This window comes from Aspergillus neoniger (genome assembly GCF_003184625.1).
Source record: "Aspergillus neoniger CBS 115656 unplaced genomic scaffold BO87scaffold_9, whole genome shotgun sequence".
NCBI lineage: Eukaryota > Fungi > Ascomycota > Eurotiomycetes > Eurotiales > Aspergillaceae > Aspergillus > Aspergillus neoniger.
The window spans coordinates 86,117-102,914 of NW_020291137.1; the positions used below are offsets into that span (position 1 = coordinate 86,117).

Sequence of the window (16,798 nt, forward strand, 5' to 3'; positions counted from 1 at the left end):
ACCCGGCTGAACGAGATCGGTCGAGGGAGTTTTGCCGTGGTCTACCAAGGTGTTCATACGGTAAGTTGGGATCCTGTTTCCTCTGATTCTTATAGCTGCCGAAGATCTGGCCTGTTTATATAGCTCGGTGTTTTCGGATGTGAAATTACAAGGGCTAACCAGTGATGATGCGGTTTCCGCGATTTAGAGATCACGCACATATGTGGCAATCAAATCGGTTACCATGACCAAACTCAGCAGGAAGCTCAAGGAGAACCTCGCCTCTGAGATTTCCATCCTCAAACAGCTCCACCATCCCCATATCGTCGCTCTCCTTGACTGCCATGATACGACCTCCAATATTCATTTGGTGATGGAATTCTGTGCTATGGGGGACCTTTCCCACTTCATCAAGGGGCGTCATACCCTGCGGGACAGCTCATACACACGGGAATTGATAGCGAAGTACCCCAATCCTGGGGATGGTGCGGGCCTTAACGAGGTGATCGTCCGCCACTTCCTTAAACAACTTTCGAGCGCACTCAGATTCCTTCGGGATCGTGATTTAATTCATCGGGACATCAAACCACAGAATCTGCTGCTCTGTCCTGCACCGTCGTCGTACCGCAGTGGGGCTGCTGAATTTGTACCTTTCAAGAGCAGCGAGGACTCCTTTAGCCCGAAGACCGGACTGGAGTCTCTGCCAATGCTAAAGCTTGCTGACTTTGGCTTCGCCCGGTCTTTGCCGGCCACCTCTCTCGCGGAGACTTTGTGTGGCTCGCCACTGTACATGGCCCCTGAGATCTTGCGATACGAGAAATACGACGCGAAGGCAGATCTATGGTCTGTGGGCACGGTACTTTATGAGATGGTAGTCGGGAAGGCCCCGTTCCGTGCAGTGAACCATATTGAACTCATCAAAAAGATCGAGAAAAATAAAGACCAAATAACATTTCCGCCGGCGAATCGTGTGTCGGAGGACATCAGGAATCTCATTAGAGGTCTCCTGAAGCAGCACCCAATGGATCGGATGAATTTCGATGTTTTTTTCGCGCACAAAGTTCTCACAGAACCGATTCCCGGTCTGGTAGCGGATGACACTCCCCTCGGGCGTTCTCCGGCCGACCCAACACCTCGACCTGGTTCCGGGTCAAGGCGTAGCACGCCCGTTCAAATGAAACGTGAGAATGCGCTGTCTGCTGGAGTCCGGGATGAGCCATCGACTTACCCGGCGGCTCAACGAGCCATGACACAGAGCCCTCGGCCAGAGACCCCTTCAACGCCTATGCGGAGGACTGGAAGTGCGGGCAAGCATCATGCTGCTCCGAATGAGCCTACACCGCCAGCATCTCATCCCACAAGGCCGAGCCCAGTGTCTCTGGCGACTGCCCCTGGCCGCCAGGAGCATGTCGATCGCCCTCCCACGACGGCCGTCTTGGAACAGCAACGGAGACGTACGGCATCCTCGGGAGTGCCCCAAGTTGACAAACCCGCCGAGAAAGCGAAGGACGAAAAGGAGCATGCTGCACAAGAGGTAGCATTTGAGAGGGACTACGTGCTTGTGGAGAAGCGTGCGGTAGAGATGAATGCTTTTGCTGACGAACTGGCCTACAACCCACGAATGCAGGGTGGCCAAGGAGGTGCAGTATCCCGGCGTTCGGGAGCGGCTCCAGGCACACCGCCGGCCGGGGGTTCGTCGCCTCATGCGTCGCCCAGCAAAGCCATGCAAATCATCTCAGGGCGTTCCCGTGCCGATTCAACCCACGTCCGTCAAAATTCATACGATCGCCGCTATGGACAAAGCCCTACGTCGGCTACATCGGCCATCTCAAAGGCTCTCAATATGGCCAGCGGACGTTTGTTTGGAATGAGTTTCTCACCACCCCTGACCATCACGAAAGGCGGACGCTCGCCTCCGTTGGCCTACAATCCGTTTCCCGCATACCCAAGTGCCCAAACGAGCTTGATTGTCCACGCGGATGGGGGCAAGCACGGTACCAACTTGGACGAAGATAGCAAAACCGTCCATGATCTCGAGGAGTGTGCCACGCGCAGTGATGTCGTGTACGGGTTTGCCGAAGTCAAGTACAAGCAACTGATTCCACTAGCACCATCTGCCGCCACTGGGTTTTCGGGAGACCCAGCATCGGATGCTGTCGATTCGGCGGATGGTGGACTCACGGTCGATGCTATTGTGACCTTATCTGAGGAAGCCCTGGTTCTCTACGTTAAGGCCCTGTCATTGCTGGCGAAATCGATGGATATTGCGCGTGTATGGTGGACTCGCAAGAGCCGGGGCGATACGCTCAGCAGAGTGGATACTGGAAGCACAGTCGCGGGCAATCGGATCAACAATGTCGTCCAGTGGGTGCGCAACCGGTTCAATGAGGTGCTGGAGAAAGCCGAATTTGTCCGGCTCAAATTAGTTGAGGCGCAGAAGAGACTGCCCTCGGATCATCCCAGCCATCCCAGCAACCTGTCGGTTGCATCCTCTTTAGGCTCCGGAACCTCTGCCGATGTGGTGGTCAGCCCCGACGTGACAGCAGAGAAGCTCATGTACGAGCGCGCATTGGAGATGAGCCGAGTGGCGGCTATCAATGAAATCACCGGCGAGGAATTAGCCGGTTGTGAAATCTCGTATGTCACTGCCATCCGGATGCTCGAAGCCATCCTGGATGATGTGGAAGTATCCCGACCGGGCCAAAACGGCGGCGCTGATAGAGCCGACGGCCGGCGGGACAACGAGGATGGCGGACAGAACGAGCCCCAGGCGGTGATTCTGGCGAAAAGTAAGTGTTCTCTCCACCTTAATGCACGGCACTGCGTAGGTAGGCGCTAACGCTTGGCACAGTGATATCGAAGATCCGGAATCGCCTGGCGTCGCTCCGGAAGAAACTGGCGCTGCTGTCGAATCGGTATACGCCCCCGTCCAGTGGACCGGGCAAAATGCCGCCGTCGAATCTCGTGCCAGTCTCCCCTGCAGTGGGAGCCACGCCGCCGAAATAAGACGTTGACCGTTAGAAGCATGCAGGACCATGCTCATTCTGCCCCTTTTCTATTTTATCTTATTTTCTTCTATTTCATAGCTCAGGTTGTGTGGGCATTGCTAATGCAGGCAACTACATTTCAAGCTAGTACCTTGACACGCGTGCGGGACTTGCTTCTACTTCTTCCATTCTCCACGCCAGTTCTCTCTGGGTTTTGATATACGCATTGACGCACGAGTATTTCATTGTTCTTCATACGGGTTTATTATAGGGTTGCCGTGTTATCTTTTTGCGTGTGTTGTTTCCTTTGTCCTTATCGAATTTCTTACTGGATTTCGCATGATTTACTTACAGGCCTGTTGGGCGGGTGTTTTTCTATTGGCGTTCAAGCTGGGGACCCGGGTACACAAATTGCCAGCGGACTTTGGATACGAGTGATGATGATGCCATGGGATCATAGTGAGTCAGGCAGGGTGGGTTAGGGATGGATCTTTAGGATGCAGATACTGCCAGTCGGAGGCAGCTGTACTGTATATACACATAATAACACGCGAATATGTTCATTTCGTGGCGAGGAAATGGTGCCCACTGGTTGGAGGGACTGCAGCGGATTTAGAGCTTGACCCACGGTGGCGGCATTGACTCTGGGACCCGGTCTGACCTTAACTTTACCTAACTTAAACGTGCAAGATCCAGGCCCAAATTGCGTGATTGATTTTAGTGTGTCATAGGAATTGCCTGAAGGACGTTGAACGGTTCACCATCCTCTGGGTCTTGTCTTAGTCTCTGGGTCATGGTTTGGGAGGATTGGGAGGATTGGGAAAGGGGAGTGGAGAGCTTCCCTCGTTCGGGTTCCGCTCCGACGCCCAGAAGAAGTTTTTTTTTCTGTACCAAAGAAATTCCCTTTTTGCCTCACGGGATCCCGAACAAAAATGACTCGACACATGGCGGGTGTCTGTCATTGCCCGTGCTTCATCTTGTCTCGGTCGCTGTCGTGATCTTTCACCCGTATCTTGTCATTCTTTTCCTTTTCTCTGATTATTTTTTTCTTCCTCTTCGTGATTTTCCGATAGACTTCAAGACTTCTCGTTTTCTAGAACAATTCTTTCTAACCTGTTGGGGGACTCGGTCGTGATCTATACTTGGAAAACAGTATTGACACCCGTGCCCTAACATAATATTGTCTTCACCTTTTCCGATATTCTCTTACATCAAAATTTTCGCATTTTTGCCTCTATCGCCCAGACACGTTCCTTTTCCAGTTGCTGTCCGGTTTTACAGGGGTCCTGCCTGCCTGATAGTTCTTGGCCTTCGTTTGTGTCCATACGCATCACGAGCAGACCCTGCTCGTTTTGGGATTGCATCACATTTAGTTCCAGCACATCATCGCGTCTTACGGTCTTTGCCTCCGGTGATAGCCGCTCACTTTGCGCCTGAATCTGGCCTGTTCGCTGCGCTATTCCCTACTGACTATATAGTCTTGGGGACGCTCTTTCGCCTGTCATCCTTGTGGACTCCTGTGTCTTTTTCTAACAATCTCAAACTCAATGATGACGGACCCGGTTGTGGAATCTGCCTATCAGAAGGGCATCTTGCCCGATGCCAAGGCTGTTGAGGAAGGTCCTCGTCGGACGGATGGTGTTTCTGGCTTGTGTATGTGATTGTCCTATCTCCTCCTAGGTCTCCTAGGTCTCTCCAACATATGAAGAATCCTCCCTGACTGTTTTGCTTCAGATGAAGGAAATGTCTTTGAGGCTACCCCTGACGACCGTCGTCAGATCGGTGTCATTAGTGCCTCCTTCCTGATCTTTAACCGTGTCATTGGTACTGGTATCTTCGCTACCCCGAGTACTATCCTGTCTTTGTCGGGTAGTGTTGGTCTGTCCCTGATCATGTGGGTCATTGGTACCTTGATTGCTATGGCTGGTACTGCTGTCTATCTGGAATGGGGTACTGCTATTCCCAAGAACGGTGGAGAGAAGAACTACCTCGAATATGTCTTCAAGAAGCCTAAGTTCCTGATGACGGCCATGTACGCGGCCTATGCCGTCCTGCTGGGTTGGGCGGCCAGTAACAGTGTCGTCTTTGGCGAGTATATCCTGAACGCGGCGGACATCGAAGTGGATCGTTGGAACCAGCGTGGTATTGGTTTGGCCTGTATCACGGCTGCCTTCCTCATCCATTCCTTTGCTGTCAAGTGGGGTCTCATGCTTCAGAACTTCCTGGGTGTGGTCAAGCTCGTCATCATCCTCTTCGTCATCGTTGCGGGATGGGTGGCTCTTGCTGGTCATATGAAGATCGATCCTCCTCACAACTTCACCAACGCCTTCGAGGGTACCACTGATACCGGCTATGGCATTGTCATGGCGTTGTACAATGTCATTTGGTCGTTCATTGGATACTCCAATGCCAACTACGTATGTTATTTCGCTTCTGTGCGTGGTGTGTATGAGATGCTAATATTGTTTTGCAGGCCTTGAGCGAGACCAAGAACCCTACTCGTACCCTGAAGATCGCTGCCCCCATTGCCATCATCTCGGTCGGCATCATGTACATGCTGTGCAACATCGCATACTTTGCCGCGGTCCCCAAGGAGCAGATGCTGTCCTCTGGCCAGACTGTGGCCGCCGCCTTCTTCGGCAACATGTTCGGTGCGCGCGCCGAAAAGGTGATGTCGGTCTTCGTGGCCCTGTCTGCCTTCGGTAACGTTCTGTCGGTCATCTTCTCGCAAGGACGAAGTATGTAGACACTTCCCCATTTCCCTCTATACCATCATACCTCGAGCGAAGCTAACATCGTATAACAGTCGTCCAAGCCCTCGGTCGCGAAGGAGTTCTCCCTCTGTCGAAGATCTGGGCCAGCAACCGGCCGTTCAACTCGCCCGCCGCTGGCCTCTTCGAGCACTGGGTCGTCTCCGTGATCATCATGCTGGCCCCGCCTCCCGGCGATGCCTACAACTTCCTCGTGAACCTCATCACGTACCCGCTGTCCATCGTCAACGTCTTCGTGTCCGGCGGTCTCGTCTACATCTACCTGACCAAGGAGAAGAACTTCCCCGACTGGGCCCCTGGTATTCGGGCAACTCTTCCCGTCACCATCTTCTTCTGCCTGTCCAACATGTACCTGGCGGTGGCACCCTACGTGCCCCCCAGTGCTGGACAGAGTGTCTACAACAGCCTGCCTTACTACCTGCACTGTGTGGTGGCGCTGGGCATCTTCGCCCTCGGCGCTATCTATTATCTGGTGTGGGCGGTGCTGATGCCTCGCTTTGGTCGCTACATCCTTGTCAAGGAGTCGGTGGTGGATGCTGATGGCTGGTCCAGAAGTGTCTTTACCAAGATGCCGATTGAGCAGGCCGAGGCGCTGAGGAATCAGGAGGCGGGGGAGCAGCAACAGGAGCAGCAGCAGCATCATTTCTGAGGGCTTCCTTTAGTGAATGATGCGGCTGCTTGACTACTGCTGCTTCGTTTCGATTATGACGCAACGATTCAACATCAATGCCAATATTATGGCATAATTCATAATGTTTACATATATCATTTTGCATGGGTGAGGAGTTTTATGTGCTTTCTTTTGCTGGAGGGAAAGGGAAAAAGGGAATGATTGATTTATTAGGGAGGGAATGGGTTGTTTCTTTTTCATAGACTTGTTGTCTTATGATGTCTTTTTTCGAGACTACCTCTTGTGTTTTATTACTAGATATAAAGCTCCTTTCAACAATCGACTGACATATTGCTGAATACTGTTTTTGAAAATATTAAAATCTGCATTTATAATAAAAATAGTATATAAAGTAAATAAGTATGTCCCAGCCCTCTATGGAAGCCCATTCACCGGTAAAGAAAGCATCAAATCGATACTTTCTATTCATGAACCCCTCAAACTGGCTGGTGAACCGTCTGGCAAGTCACAACTCCCGAAGAAGCAGCTCGACAGCCAACTGCCAGATAGAGAAATATCTACCCGAATGGGCAAATCTGGCAACCGGCTGTATGGAGAAGACCTGCGTGTAAGAATGTATATGTATGGAGAAGGAAAGAGAAAGGAACAGGGAAGCAGAAATGGGTGAAAAGATGGACGTCATGTGATTCGGAGAAACCCTCTTCCAAATAGCCCTCATTGTAGGCCTGAATAGGAATGGTAAGGAACAAGGGAGAGCTGATTGCCTGATTGAGCAGGTTAGTTTACTAGGTAGAATCGTTGGTCAGTTGACTGAAAGATGTTAGTCATAAGAGAGATTACCGCCTACCGAATTCAGACGGACGACCGACGGATTTCCCGCGGCAAAAAAAGGGAACATTTCTTTCCCTTTCGAAGATTGCATTGATTTGTTGATGATTTGATGGTTTGCTGGGATTAATCTCTCTTTGTATCAGTAGTAATCGTGTGATCCTGGTTGTCCTTTGATTTGTCTAATATTTTCTGTATTTTTTCTTTCTTATCCATTGGTTTATCTGGGTGTGACTGTGTGTGTGTCTCTTTGTCTATCTGTCTCTTTCTCTGTTAACAGATTCATCCCAATGCGTCGGTTTCCCTCCTCCGCACGGCTCCCGCTGAGCAACAGCAGCACCAGAAGGGCAACAGCAGCAGCAGCAGCAGCTCCCCTCCGCTTCCACCGACTCTCTGCTCTTCCCCGCCCCTCCTCTTCTTCTACTTCTACTTTTAACTTCCCCACTGCTTCTTTATCTACTTCTACTCCCTCCTCTCTCATCTCCTCTTCCTCTTCTTCTTCTTCTTCTTCTTCTTCCTCCTCTACTGTCCCTCCTCTTCATCGCTCTTCTCTTCGTCGTGCTCCCCTCTCTCAAGCTTCCAAACGTTACTGTTCTTATCGCAGGATGTGTGGTGCTCGACGTGGAGAAGTGACCGGCTCGACCAACGTCCCCGGTGGTCGTGAGGTCTTGCCCACCAACGTCAAGCCTCTTCACTATGACCTGACCCTCGAACCTAACTTTGCTAATTTCTCCTACGACGGTACCGTCGTCATTGAGTATGTTCATGTTCTGCCTACCCACCCATGCTGATAACCTGGTTACCCCGCCATCTGGTACACAAGCTAACTCTCCGGAATCATAGCCTTGACGTCGCTGAAGATACCACCTCCATCTCCCTCAACTCCAACGAGATCAAGATCCACAATGCCGTCGTCTCTTCCCAAGGCGCCGTCGTGGCCTCCAACCCCGAGATCTCCCTCAACCAGGACCAGCAGGTTGCGACCATCAAGTTCGCCGATACCATCCCCGCCGGTTCCTCCGCCCAGCTGAAGCTGACCTTCACTGGTGAGCTCAACGACAACATGGCCGGTTTCTACCGCTCCTCTTACAAGGCCGCCGATGGTCAGACCAAGTACATTGCTACCACTCAGATGGAGCCTACCGATGCCCGCCGCGCCTTCCCCTGCTTCGACGAGCCCGCCTTGAAGGCCAAGTTCACTGTGACCCTGGTGGCGGACAAGAGCATGACCTGTCTGAGCAACATGGACGTCGCCACGGAGACCGAGGTTGCGGGCGGCAAGAAGGCTGTCAAGTTCAACACCTCCCCCGTCATGTCGACTTACCTGCTCGCCTTCATTGTCGGTCACCTCAACTACATCGAGACCAAGGCTTTCCGCGTCCCCATCCGTGTCTATGCTACCCCGGATCAGGATATCGAGCACGGTCGCTTCTCGCTGGACCTGGCCGCCCGCACCCTGGCCTTCTACGAGAAGGCGTTCGATAACGAGTTCCCCCTGCCCAAGATGGACATGGTCGCTGTGCCCGACTTCAGCGCCGGTGCCATGGAGAACTGGGGTCTGATCACATACCGTGTCGTGGACGTGCTGTTGGATGAGAAGACCAGCGGTGCCGCCCGCAAGGAGCGCATTGCTGAGACTGTCCAGCACGAGCTGGCCCACCAGTGGTTCGGTAACTTGGTCACCATGGACTTCTGGGATGGTCTCTGGCTCAACGAGGGTTTCGCGACCTGGATGTCCTGGTACTCTTGCAACAGCTTCTTCCCCGAGTGGAAGGTCTGGCAGACCTATGTCATCGACACCCTGCAGGGCGCCCTGTCCCTGGATTCGCTGCGTAGCAGTCACCCCATTGAGGTGCCCGTGAAGCGTGCCGACGAGATCAACCAGATCTTCGATGCCATCTCCTACTCCAAGGGATCGTCCGTTCTGCGCATGATCTCCAAGTACATGGGTGAGGATGTCTTCATCCAGGGTGTGCGCGACTACATCAAGAAGCACGCCTACGGCAACACCCAGACGGGTGATCTGTGGGCCGCCCTGGCTAATGCCAGTGGAAAGCCCGTGGAGGAGGTCATGGACATCTGGACCAAGAAGGTCGGATTCCCCGTGGTGACTGTCTCGGAGAACCCCAGCAACTCCACCATCCAGCTGAAGCAGAACCGGTTCCTGCGCACCGGTGATGTCCGCCCCGACGAGGACACCACGCTCTACCCCGTCATGCTTGGTCTGCGCACCAAGAATGGCATCGACGAGAGCACTATGCTTACCGAGCGCGAGGGCGAATTCAAGGTGCCCGACCTCGACTTCTACAAGCTCAACGCCGACCACTCCGCCATCTACCGCACCTCGTACACCCCGGAGCGTCTGTCCAAGCTGGGTGAGGCGGCCAAGAGCGGACTTTTGAGCGTCGAGGACCGTGCCGGTATGATTGCCGATGCCGGTGCCTTGGCCGCGTCCGGCTTCCAGAGCACCTCCGGCCTGCTCTCGCTTCTGAAGGGCTTCGACAGCGAGGCCGAGTTCATCGTGTGGAACGAGATCCTGACTCGTGTTGGCTCTCTGCGGGCTGCGTGGCTCTTCGAGGATGCCGCCACCCGGGACGCCTTGAAGGCCTTCCAGCGCTCTCTGGTCAGCCACAAGGCTCACGAGCTCGGATGGGAATTCTCGGAGAAGGACGGCCACATCCTGCAGCAGTTCAAGGCTCTCATGTTCGGCAGTGCTGGTATGGCTGAGGACCCCGTCGTCGTCAAGGCCGCCCAGGACATGTTCGAGCGGTTCGCCGCTGGCGACGAGAACGCCATCCACCCCAACATCCGTGGCAGCGTGTTCAGCATTGTGCTGAAGAACGGTGGTGAGAAGGAGTACAACGTCGTCCTCGACCGCTTCCGCCACGCCCCCACTTCCGATGAGAAGACGACAGCCCTCCGCTGCCTGGGTGCCGCCGAGGACCCCGCCCTGATCCAGCGCATTCTGGACCTGGCCAGCAGCGACGAGGTCAAGAACCAGGACATCTACATGCCCCTGGGTGGTCTCCGCAGCCACCCCGCGGGTATCGAGGCTCGCTGGACCTGGTTGAAGAACAACTGGGATGCCATCTACAAGCGTCTGCCTCCGTCCCTCGGTATGCTGGGCACGGTGGTGCAGCTCAGCACGGCCAGCTTCTGCACGGAGCAGCAGTTGAAGGATGTGCAGGACTTTTTCCAGAGCAAGGACACCAAGGTAGGCCTGTCCCTTCGTTCGATTAATTGTTCCCTTCAAGTTGAAGTCGCTAACTCAATTTCTCGTATAGGGCTTCGACCGTGCAGTTGAGCAGAGTCTCGACTCGGTCCGCGCCAAGGTCAACTGGGTCCAGCGTGACCGGGCGGACGTGGAGTCGTGGCTCAAGGCCAACAGCTACAATGGTAAGCTGTAAATCATACTTGCATGACATATTTCGGAATTTATGGCGAATGCCGATTGAAATGAGAATATAAATGAGACCCAACCGACTATGTTCGGGGTGTATAATTAGAACAGAGAAAAAAAGATAGAAAATAAGAACTCGCATCTCCATCAGTTCGTTGTCTGGAAGTTTGTATGATTCGCTGATAAGGTATGATACATACGCCGAGTCCATATCGGCTTGATGCAAATTATAAAAGCAATTCCTCCTCTTCATGAGGTAGTATGATAATTCCTTTTCTATACCGTAGTGATAAGCCTTTCGCCTAGCCATATATCCATCTATTAATGATAGACAAGTGGCCAGGCAGAAAGATAAGAGAGTAAATAACCTACCACCCCGACTTCCCACCACCACCCTCTTCATTATTCTTCTTCGACGAGAATCCCCTCGTCGGTTTCGACTGCGCAGCCTCATGTTTCCGTAATTCCTCCGGAACCCTCGAAATGGGCGACTTGATAAGCATCTGCTTAAGGTCGTACCTATATCACCGTTAGTATCCACGCCAAGGGCATATAAACCAAATAAGAGGAGGGGGAAGGGTCTGGGAGAGACATACATAACATCGGCATCCTCATTACCCAAGAACGTAATAGCAACACCACTCTTACCCGCACGACCGGTTCTACCAATACGATGGGTATAGCTCTCTATACTCGTAGCCATATTAAAGTTCACGACGAGACTAACATCCGGCACATCGATACCACGACCCGCCAGATCCGTCGCAACGAGGACATCCGTACTTCCATTCCTAACGGATGCGAGGGCAGCTTCACGCTGGTCTTGGGTTTTACTACCGTGTAATGTAACGGAGGAGAATCCCCACTGTTTGATCTCGCGCGCAATGGCATCGCAGTTCCGCTTGATGTTGACGAAGACGATGATCGGGGCGCGGAATTCGCCCGACGATAAAATGTCCCCGAGACGTTTCTTGCGCTTGTCTTCGCCGGCGATCATTTCCACGCGCTGCTCCACGGTGTCGACGGCTTCGCCGGCGGAGCCGATGGTCACGATGGCTGGGCGGCGGAGGTATTTTCGCGCGATGCGTTCGACGGCCGTGGGCATGGTGGCCGTGTACATCATTGTTTGGCGGTAGCGGTGGTGGTCTTGGTTGATGTGGCGGGACATGGCGAGGGGGTTTTCGGCGTCTTCGGAGTCGGGTTTTTCGTTGGAGACTGGGAGGGCGTCGAGGATTTTGTTGACGGGTTCTTCGAAGCCTAGGTCGATCATGCGGTCTGCTTCGTCCATGATTACGTAGCAGCATTGGCTGAGGACGAGCATGCGGCGTTCGATGCAGTCGACGAGACGGCCGGGGGTGGCGATGATGATTTCGGCGCCGTCGCGGAGACTGTAGGCTTGTTCTTCGAGGGAGTGACCTCCGACGATACTGACGACGTTGAAGCCCAGGGGGCCGGTGAATTTTTTGGCTTCGATTTCGATTTGTTGCGCCAGTTCGCGGGTCGGTGCGAGGACGATGGCGTAGGGGCCGTCGGCTTTGCGCCATTCGAATTCGTCGATGCGCGGGAGTTCGGCGATGTAGCAGAGGAGGGGGAGGAGGAAGGCGGCGGTTTTACCGGAACCGGTGACGGCGACACCGATTAGGTCGCGATTTTGCATGGCGATGGGGATAGCGGCGCGTTGGATGGGCGTGGGTTCTTTGTAGCCGACGCGGGAGATGAGTTCCATGAGGCGCTTGGGGAGGTTGGATTCTTCCCAGGAGCGCATGGGGTTGGGGACGCTGCCGCCCTTGGTGCTGATGTTGAAGTCTTCCTTGAAGATACGCCAGTCGCGTTCGCGCATGTGTTCGAGTTTCTTCTCGCTCCAGTGCTTGTCGAGCTGGTTGCGCGTGCTTTCTTCTCGGCGGCGGCGCTCCATCTCGAGGATTTCTCTGGCGCGGATGCTGCCCGCTTCGCGGTCACGGTCTTCCAGCGCGCGGGCGTATTTGTGGGCGACGGATTCTGCGACGTCGTCGCCGAAGCCGGCCAGACGGCCGCGGCCGAAGAAGTTGGTTTCGTGTCGGTGCTGGTATAGAGGGTTGTAATCGCCACTGGTGTCTTCTTCGGCGTTCCATTCGAAGTTGAATTTGCGGTCCGTTGTCCTCTTGCGCTTCTTCTTGGCGGAGAAGTTCGACGTTTGGTCCGCACCCATGTATCTTTGTTTTACTAGGGCTGCTTGCGCTGCGGCCTCGTCTTCGTCCACGAACCGGCTGTCGCCCTTTCCGCTTGTTAGGCCGAAGGACATGGATTTGGGAGGTGGTGGCGGCGCGAGGTCGTAGTTCTTATTATGGGATTGTGAATGGCGCATGGCTGCCGGGGCAGTCGGGGCAGAGTCTGAGTTGCGCATGGCTCGAGGACCAGTGGGGATGGATCTGGCATCGCCGTTAGGGCCCTCGGAGCTGATTGAGGGCGAGTGCGTAGCACTTCTGCCGACGCCATTAGACGCATCTGATTTGAGTCTGCGGGTTGCTGCGACTTCTTGGGCCCGTTTCTCTAGTGCGAGCTTCTCACGTTCCTTCTTGGAGAGGAATTTCGGCTGTAGAAAGAAAGGTGGGATGTTAGCTATCTGAGCTTGTAGGGAATTCTTGGAGCTATGTCGTACCTTCGCAGCAGCAGCATCCGCCTCTCGCTTCTTCCGTACGAGTTCCTCCACACTCAGTGGCGTAGGTGATGGTCGTTTCGTGCCCCATCCGACCTTCTTCTTCTTGGGCTCAGTCTCCGGCGGCGGCGCAGGTGGAAGATCTTCCGGCGGTGGAGGAGGCGCGGACGTGTCTGGCGGCGGCGGAGGGAGGCCGGAATCCTCTGGAGGTGGGGGCGGGGGAGTAGGAGGGCGTTCGATGGGCTCCGGAGGAGGCATGGGAGGGTGCGCCTCCGACGAACCGTTGGTCATGATACTATCCATGGCGACTGCAGAGGATGAAGCATGAGATGAACTGCAGCTCGGCGCAGAACTACTTGGTTTGTCTCCCGCGGCCTGGCCACTTTCTACGGTGGGGAACAGCGACCATGTGCGCAATATTCGATCACGTGAACGCAGATAAGGATAAGGCTACTCCATATGTTTGAACACTACAGCACAGCATGTCTCTTCTATTGAGGTAACTGGAATCACATGCATGGAATGAAAGCTACCTACGCATTAGAATACACGGGGACAGTGTCCAAACTCATAAGGTCCACCCAACCGTATCCCATCATATCGGGAAGAGCAGTCGAGAACCGGCTCTGCACGTTGCAGATGCCGCCTCGCCTTTCGCTCAACACGCCATCGCTGAAAGCTGCACACACATCAGAAGAGAAATTATTGTTCTACATATCAGCAAGCCTTTCACAAGCTATGAGCGGGAAAGAGTACCATCCTCTTTGCGAGGAGTCAGATTGGGGTTGGGCGTTTCCGCGCCAACCGGATTCAGCAGCTTCTTTACTTCCCATCAGACTTACATGCCACCGTTGACCGGTGTCTGCTGATAGTAGGCGTAGGGGTTAGCTTGCGGGGGTGTTGGGACCACAACTTCCGCCACAGGCGTCGCCGACGGAACCGGCTGAGCTGGGGGCAGCTGCACCACTTCCGCGGCCTTCATCTTCGACACGGACGCCGGACCGTGCACTTCACGGTCCAGGGTCATATACTCCTTTGCAGCATCCTTGGTACCACGTTCAAGGAGGTAGACCATGTAGATCTGAACCAGCTCCCGCACCACGTCGGTCGGGAGGGTACTCTTGGACCGAATGTCCTCGATGACCTGCTTGATGCGCTCATACTGGACATTCTCAGTGGACGCGCTCGTGGGCTGATCGAGCTCGAAGTTCAGGTAGCTGGTCCAGAAGGGCCGGCTGTCCATGTAATACTGCTGGTTCTTCTGGAAGACTTGACGGGCGTCCTCGGGAGAGCCCTTGATCTTCCACAACAGGCGAGCCCATTCCGCAACCAGCGCCGCCTTCGTAGCCAAGTCCGATTGTGGCGAATCCAGCTGGCTCTTGTACACTTCGATGGCAGCCTCGAGTCCGCCGTGGCGGCGAGACATGTTGGCCAGAGACACTATCGTTTCGACATGGTTGGGCAGGTTGATGAGAATGGCGTCATGGATCTCCTTGGCAACATCCACACGGCCACTCATCTCTTCGAAGTAGGCATACTGAAGACGGGTGGCTGGGTTGGCGATCGGCACGTACAAGCAGCTGGCACGCTGGTAGATGTTGCGCACTTCTTCTTCCTTGCCAGGCTGACCGGCCATCCACCTGGCGTAACGTTGCCAGAACTCGTCGTAGTGAGCGCACGTCACCAAGCACCTCTCGTACAAGAATTGGGTTCGCACATAGGAGCCCTCGGATTCTTCGAAATCGAGGTACTTCTTCCAGTTGTTCAGCTGGCCCTCATCGAGTTCGGTGACGTGGAAGTACGGGCGCTTGATCTCCGATTCGTATGTCCAACGTTTTGTGGTCTCGGTTTGGGTCTTGGAAAAGATCTCCAAGTGATAGCTGTCTACGCGTAACCGCAGATCCCGCTCAACCTCAGCCTCTGCCTTCGCGCCAGGGGCGACATGCCCGGCAGCAGCATCAAGCTCCGCGCGGAACTGGGTCAAAGTCTCCGGAGACGCCAACTCCACCACAGGGCGGGTCTGAGCCAACTGCCTGTACCTCTCGAAATACCGAGCGTACTGATGCATGGGGATGTGGATCACCCGGCCCAGGATAGCAAATATCTTATCGAAAGCCTCCAGGCGCTCCTCGAACTCAATGTACTTGTCCCAGAAAGGGTGGGCCAGGAAGTCCAGCCCAACGCTGGCTGCGCCGCGCTCGAAAAGCCTGCAAACAAACGAATGTTAGTAACAGAGCGGGTACACCACCATCAGAACAGCGCTGGGGAGATGGGGGTATGGGAGGGGAAAGAAGGGGAGTGACAAGGATAGCAAACATGAGCGTCAGATTCCCAATGAGTGCGAGCCCAAACAATTGAACGACTAGGATGGTCAAACTGTGGATGAAACTTATGTCCCCCCGTCTGCTTCGAGCGCAGAATAGGTGCCACCCGAACACAAGTCCTGGTGTTTAGTGTCCGTGCAGGGGAGGTGCTTGGCTTGAAATCAACTGTAAATGTTTCTTCAAAGGGGGTAGAGAGAGAGCAAACAGCCTGGAGAAGCCATGGGTGAGAAGTAAACTCCAGTAGAGTCCGGGTAAGGTGAAATCTCACCCGTCAGCGAGGGGGACTGGTGCAAATGAACATTTGCATCACGCGGGTCCGGCATTCACAACCATGTCCGTGCTGCGTTTGTAACGGTTACGTGGGGGAAGGGAAAGGAAAGCAGCTCTACTATACTTACTCTCGAATCACATCAGCGTCATGGGAGGTCTCTGCCTTGAAGGAGCAGTAGTTGGTCCACAGGTCGACCGAGGGCGAGATGCTAGCGACACCGCGTTCATACACCTATTAAAGCATCAGCAATCCCGGTTGACTTCATCCAACCCTAAGTCAGGTGTATGCATACCATGTCCGCAGCCTCGGTGCCGGTGATGGAAAACTCCAGGTCGGCATATTTCTTCCAGTAACCGAACAACAACGGGAACTTGGCCAAGAAGCGGTCGTAAACATTGCGCACGGTGGTGATGGCTTGGGGGTTGGAGTTGCGGTTGATTCCGCCCTCGAGCGCTTCGCCAGCGCGAACCAGTTTCTCCCAGGTTTCGAAGTTATCCGGATCATCGAGCTGTACGACAATAGAAGGTGTTAGCACATGTGATGCAGCATTCCCCGCCGACCGAGATGATAAATAAGATCGCATCATACCAACTCAGTCTCGAGCTTCTTCAACTCTGCATTCTCCTCCTCGGAACCTCCATAGTTGTAGTCCGCCATGATGGCAGTTGATGTGGTCGGGGTCAAAAAGAGTAGCGACAAGGATCGTCCGCGACAAGGGGTGAGAAAGGACGGGACGCTGTTAGGAAAGGAAACGGATCGGGAGCAATCTAGCGACCAAGATAAAATGAAGAGCGGAGATATAAAGCGACCAGAGAGGTAGGAAGAAGGAAAGCGCGCGTAAGAAGGAGGAGGAGAGAGAAAGCGAGGAAGACGGAGAGAGGAGGAGGATCAAGCACCAGCCACAAGTTCTACTAGTTAGTTTAGCAGCAACAGTAGCAGCAGTAACCAGTTAGTTCACCCAGTTTACAGTAA

General features: G+C 54.1%; 4 protein-coding genes across 4 annotated transcripts; 3 read left to right on the forward strand and 1 right to left on the reverse strand.

The window, feature by feature from the left end:
• Nucleotides 1-223: 223 nt before the first annotated feature.
• On the forward strand, nucleotides 224-2,993 carry atg1 (serine/threonine protein kinase ATG1; the record flags this gene model as incomplete). Its single annotated transcript, XM_025624693.1, has 2 exons — nucleotides 224-2,768; nucleotides 2,812-2,993. The coding sequence occupies 2 exons, from the start codon at nucleotides 224-226 to the stop codon at nucleotides 2,991-2,993; spliced, it is 2,727 nt and encodes a 908-aa protein (XP_025481724.1).
• A 1,523-nt stretch (nucleotides 2,994-4,516) lies between these two features.
• Nucleotides 4,517-6,386, forward strand: BO87DRAFT_384705 (high affinity methionine permease; the record flags this gene model as incomplete). Its single annotated transcript, XM_025624694.1, has 4 exons — nucleotides 4,517-4,619; nucleotides 4,701-5,383; nucleotides 5,440-5,704; nucleotides 5,773-6,386. The coding sequence occupies 4 exons, from the start codon at nucleotides 4,517-4,519 to the stop codon at nucleotides 6,384-6,386; spliced, it is 1,665 nt and encodes a 554-aa protein (XP_025481725.1).
• Nucleotides 6,387-7,801: 1,415 nt separating this feature from the next.
• Nucleotides 7,802-10,603, forward strand: BO87DRAFT_395144 (M1 family metallopeptidase; the record flags this gene model as incomplete). Its single annotated transcript, XM_025625169.1, has 3 exons — nucleotides 7,802-7,953; nucleotides 8,040-10,410; nucleotides 10,481-10,603. 3 exons carry the CDS (start codon nucleotides 7,802-7,804, stop codon nucleotides 10,601-10,603), a joined length of 2,646 nt encoding a protein of 881 aa, XP_025481726.1.
• A 146-nt stretch (nucleotides 10,604-10,749) lies between these two features.
• Nucleotides 10,750-16,775, reverse strand: BO87DRAFT_330194 (dead box ATP-dependent rna helicase). The gene is made up of 8 exons (XM_025620284.1): nucleotides 16,415-16,775; nucleotides 16,119-16,334; nucleotides 15,954-16,057; nucleotides 14,074-15,438; nucleotides 13,800-13,903; nucleotides 13,235-13,539; nucleotides 11,193-13,168; nucleotides 10,750-11,115 (listed from the first exon to the last, which is right to left on the reverse strand). Exons 1-8 carry the CDS (start codon nucleotides 16,481-16,483, stop codon nucleotides 10,965-10,967), a joined length of 4,290 nt encoding a protein of 1,429 aa, XP_025481727.1. The 5' UTR covers nucleotides 16,484-16,775; the 3' UTR covers nucleotides 10,750-10,964.
• Between the last annotated feature and the right edge of the window lie 23 nt (nucleotides 16,776-16,798).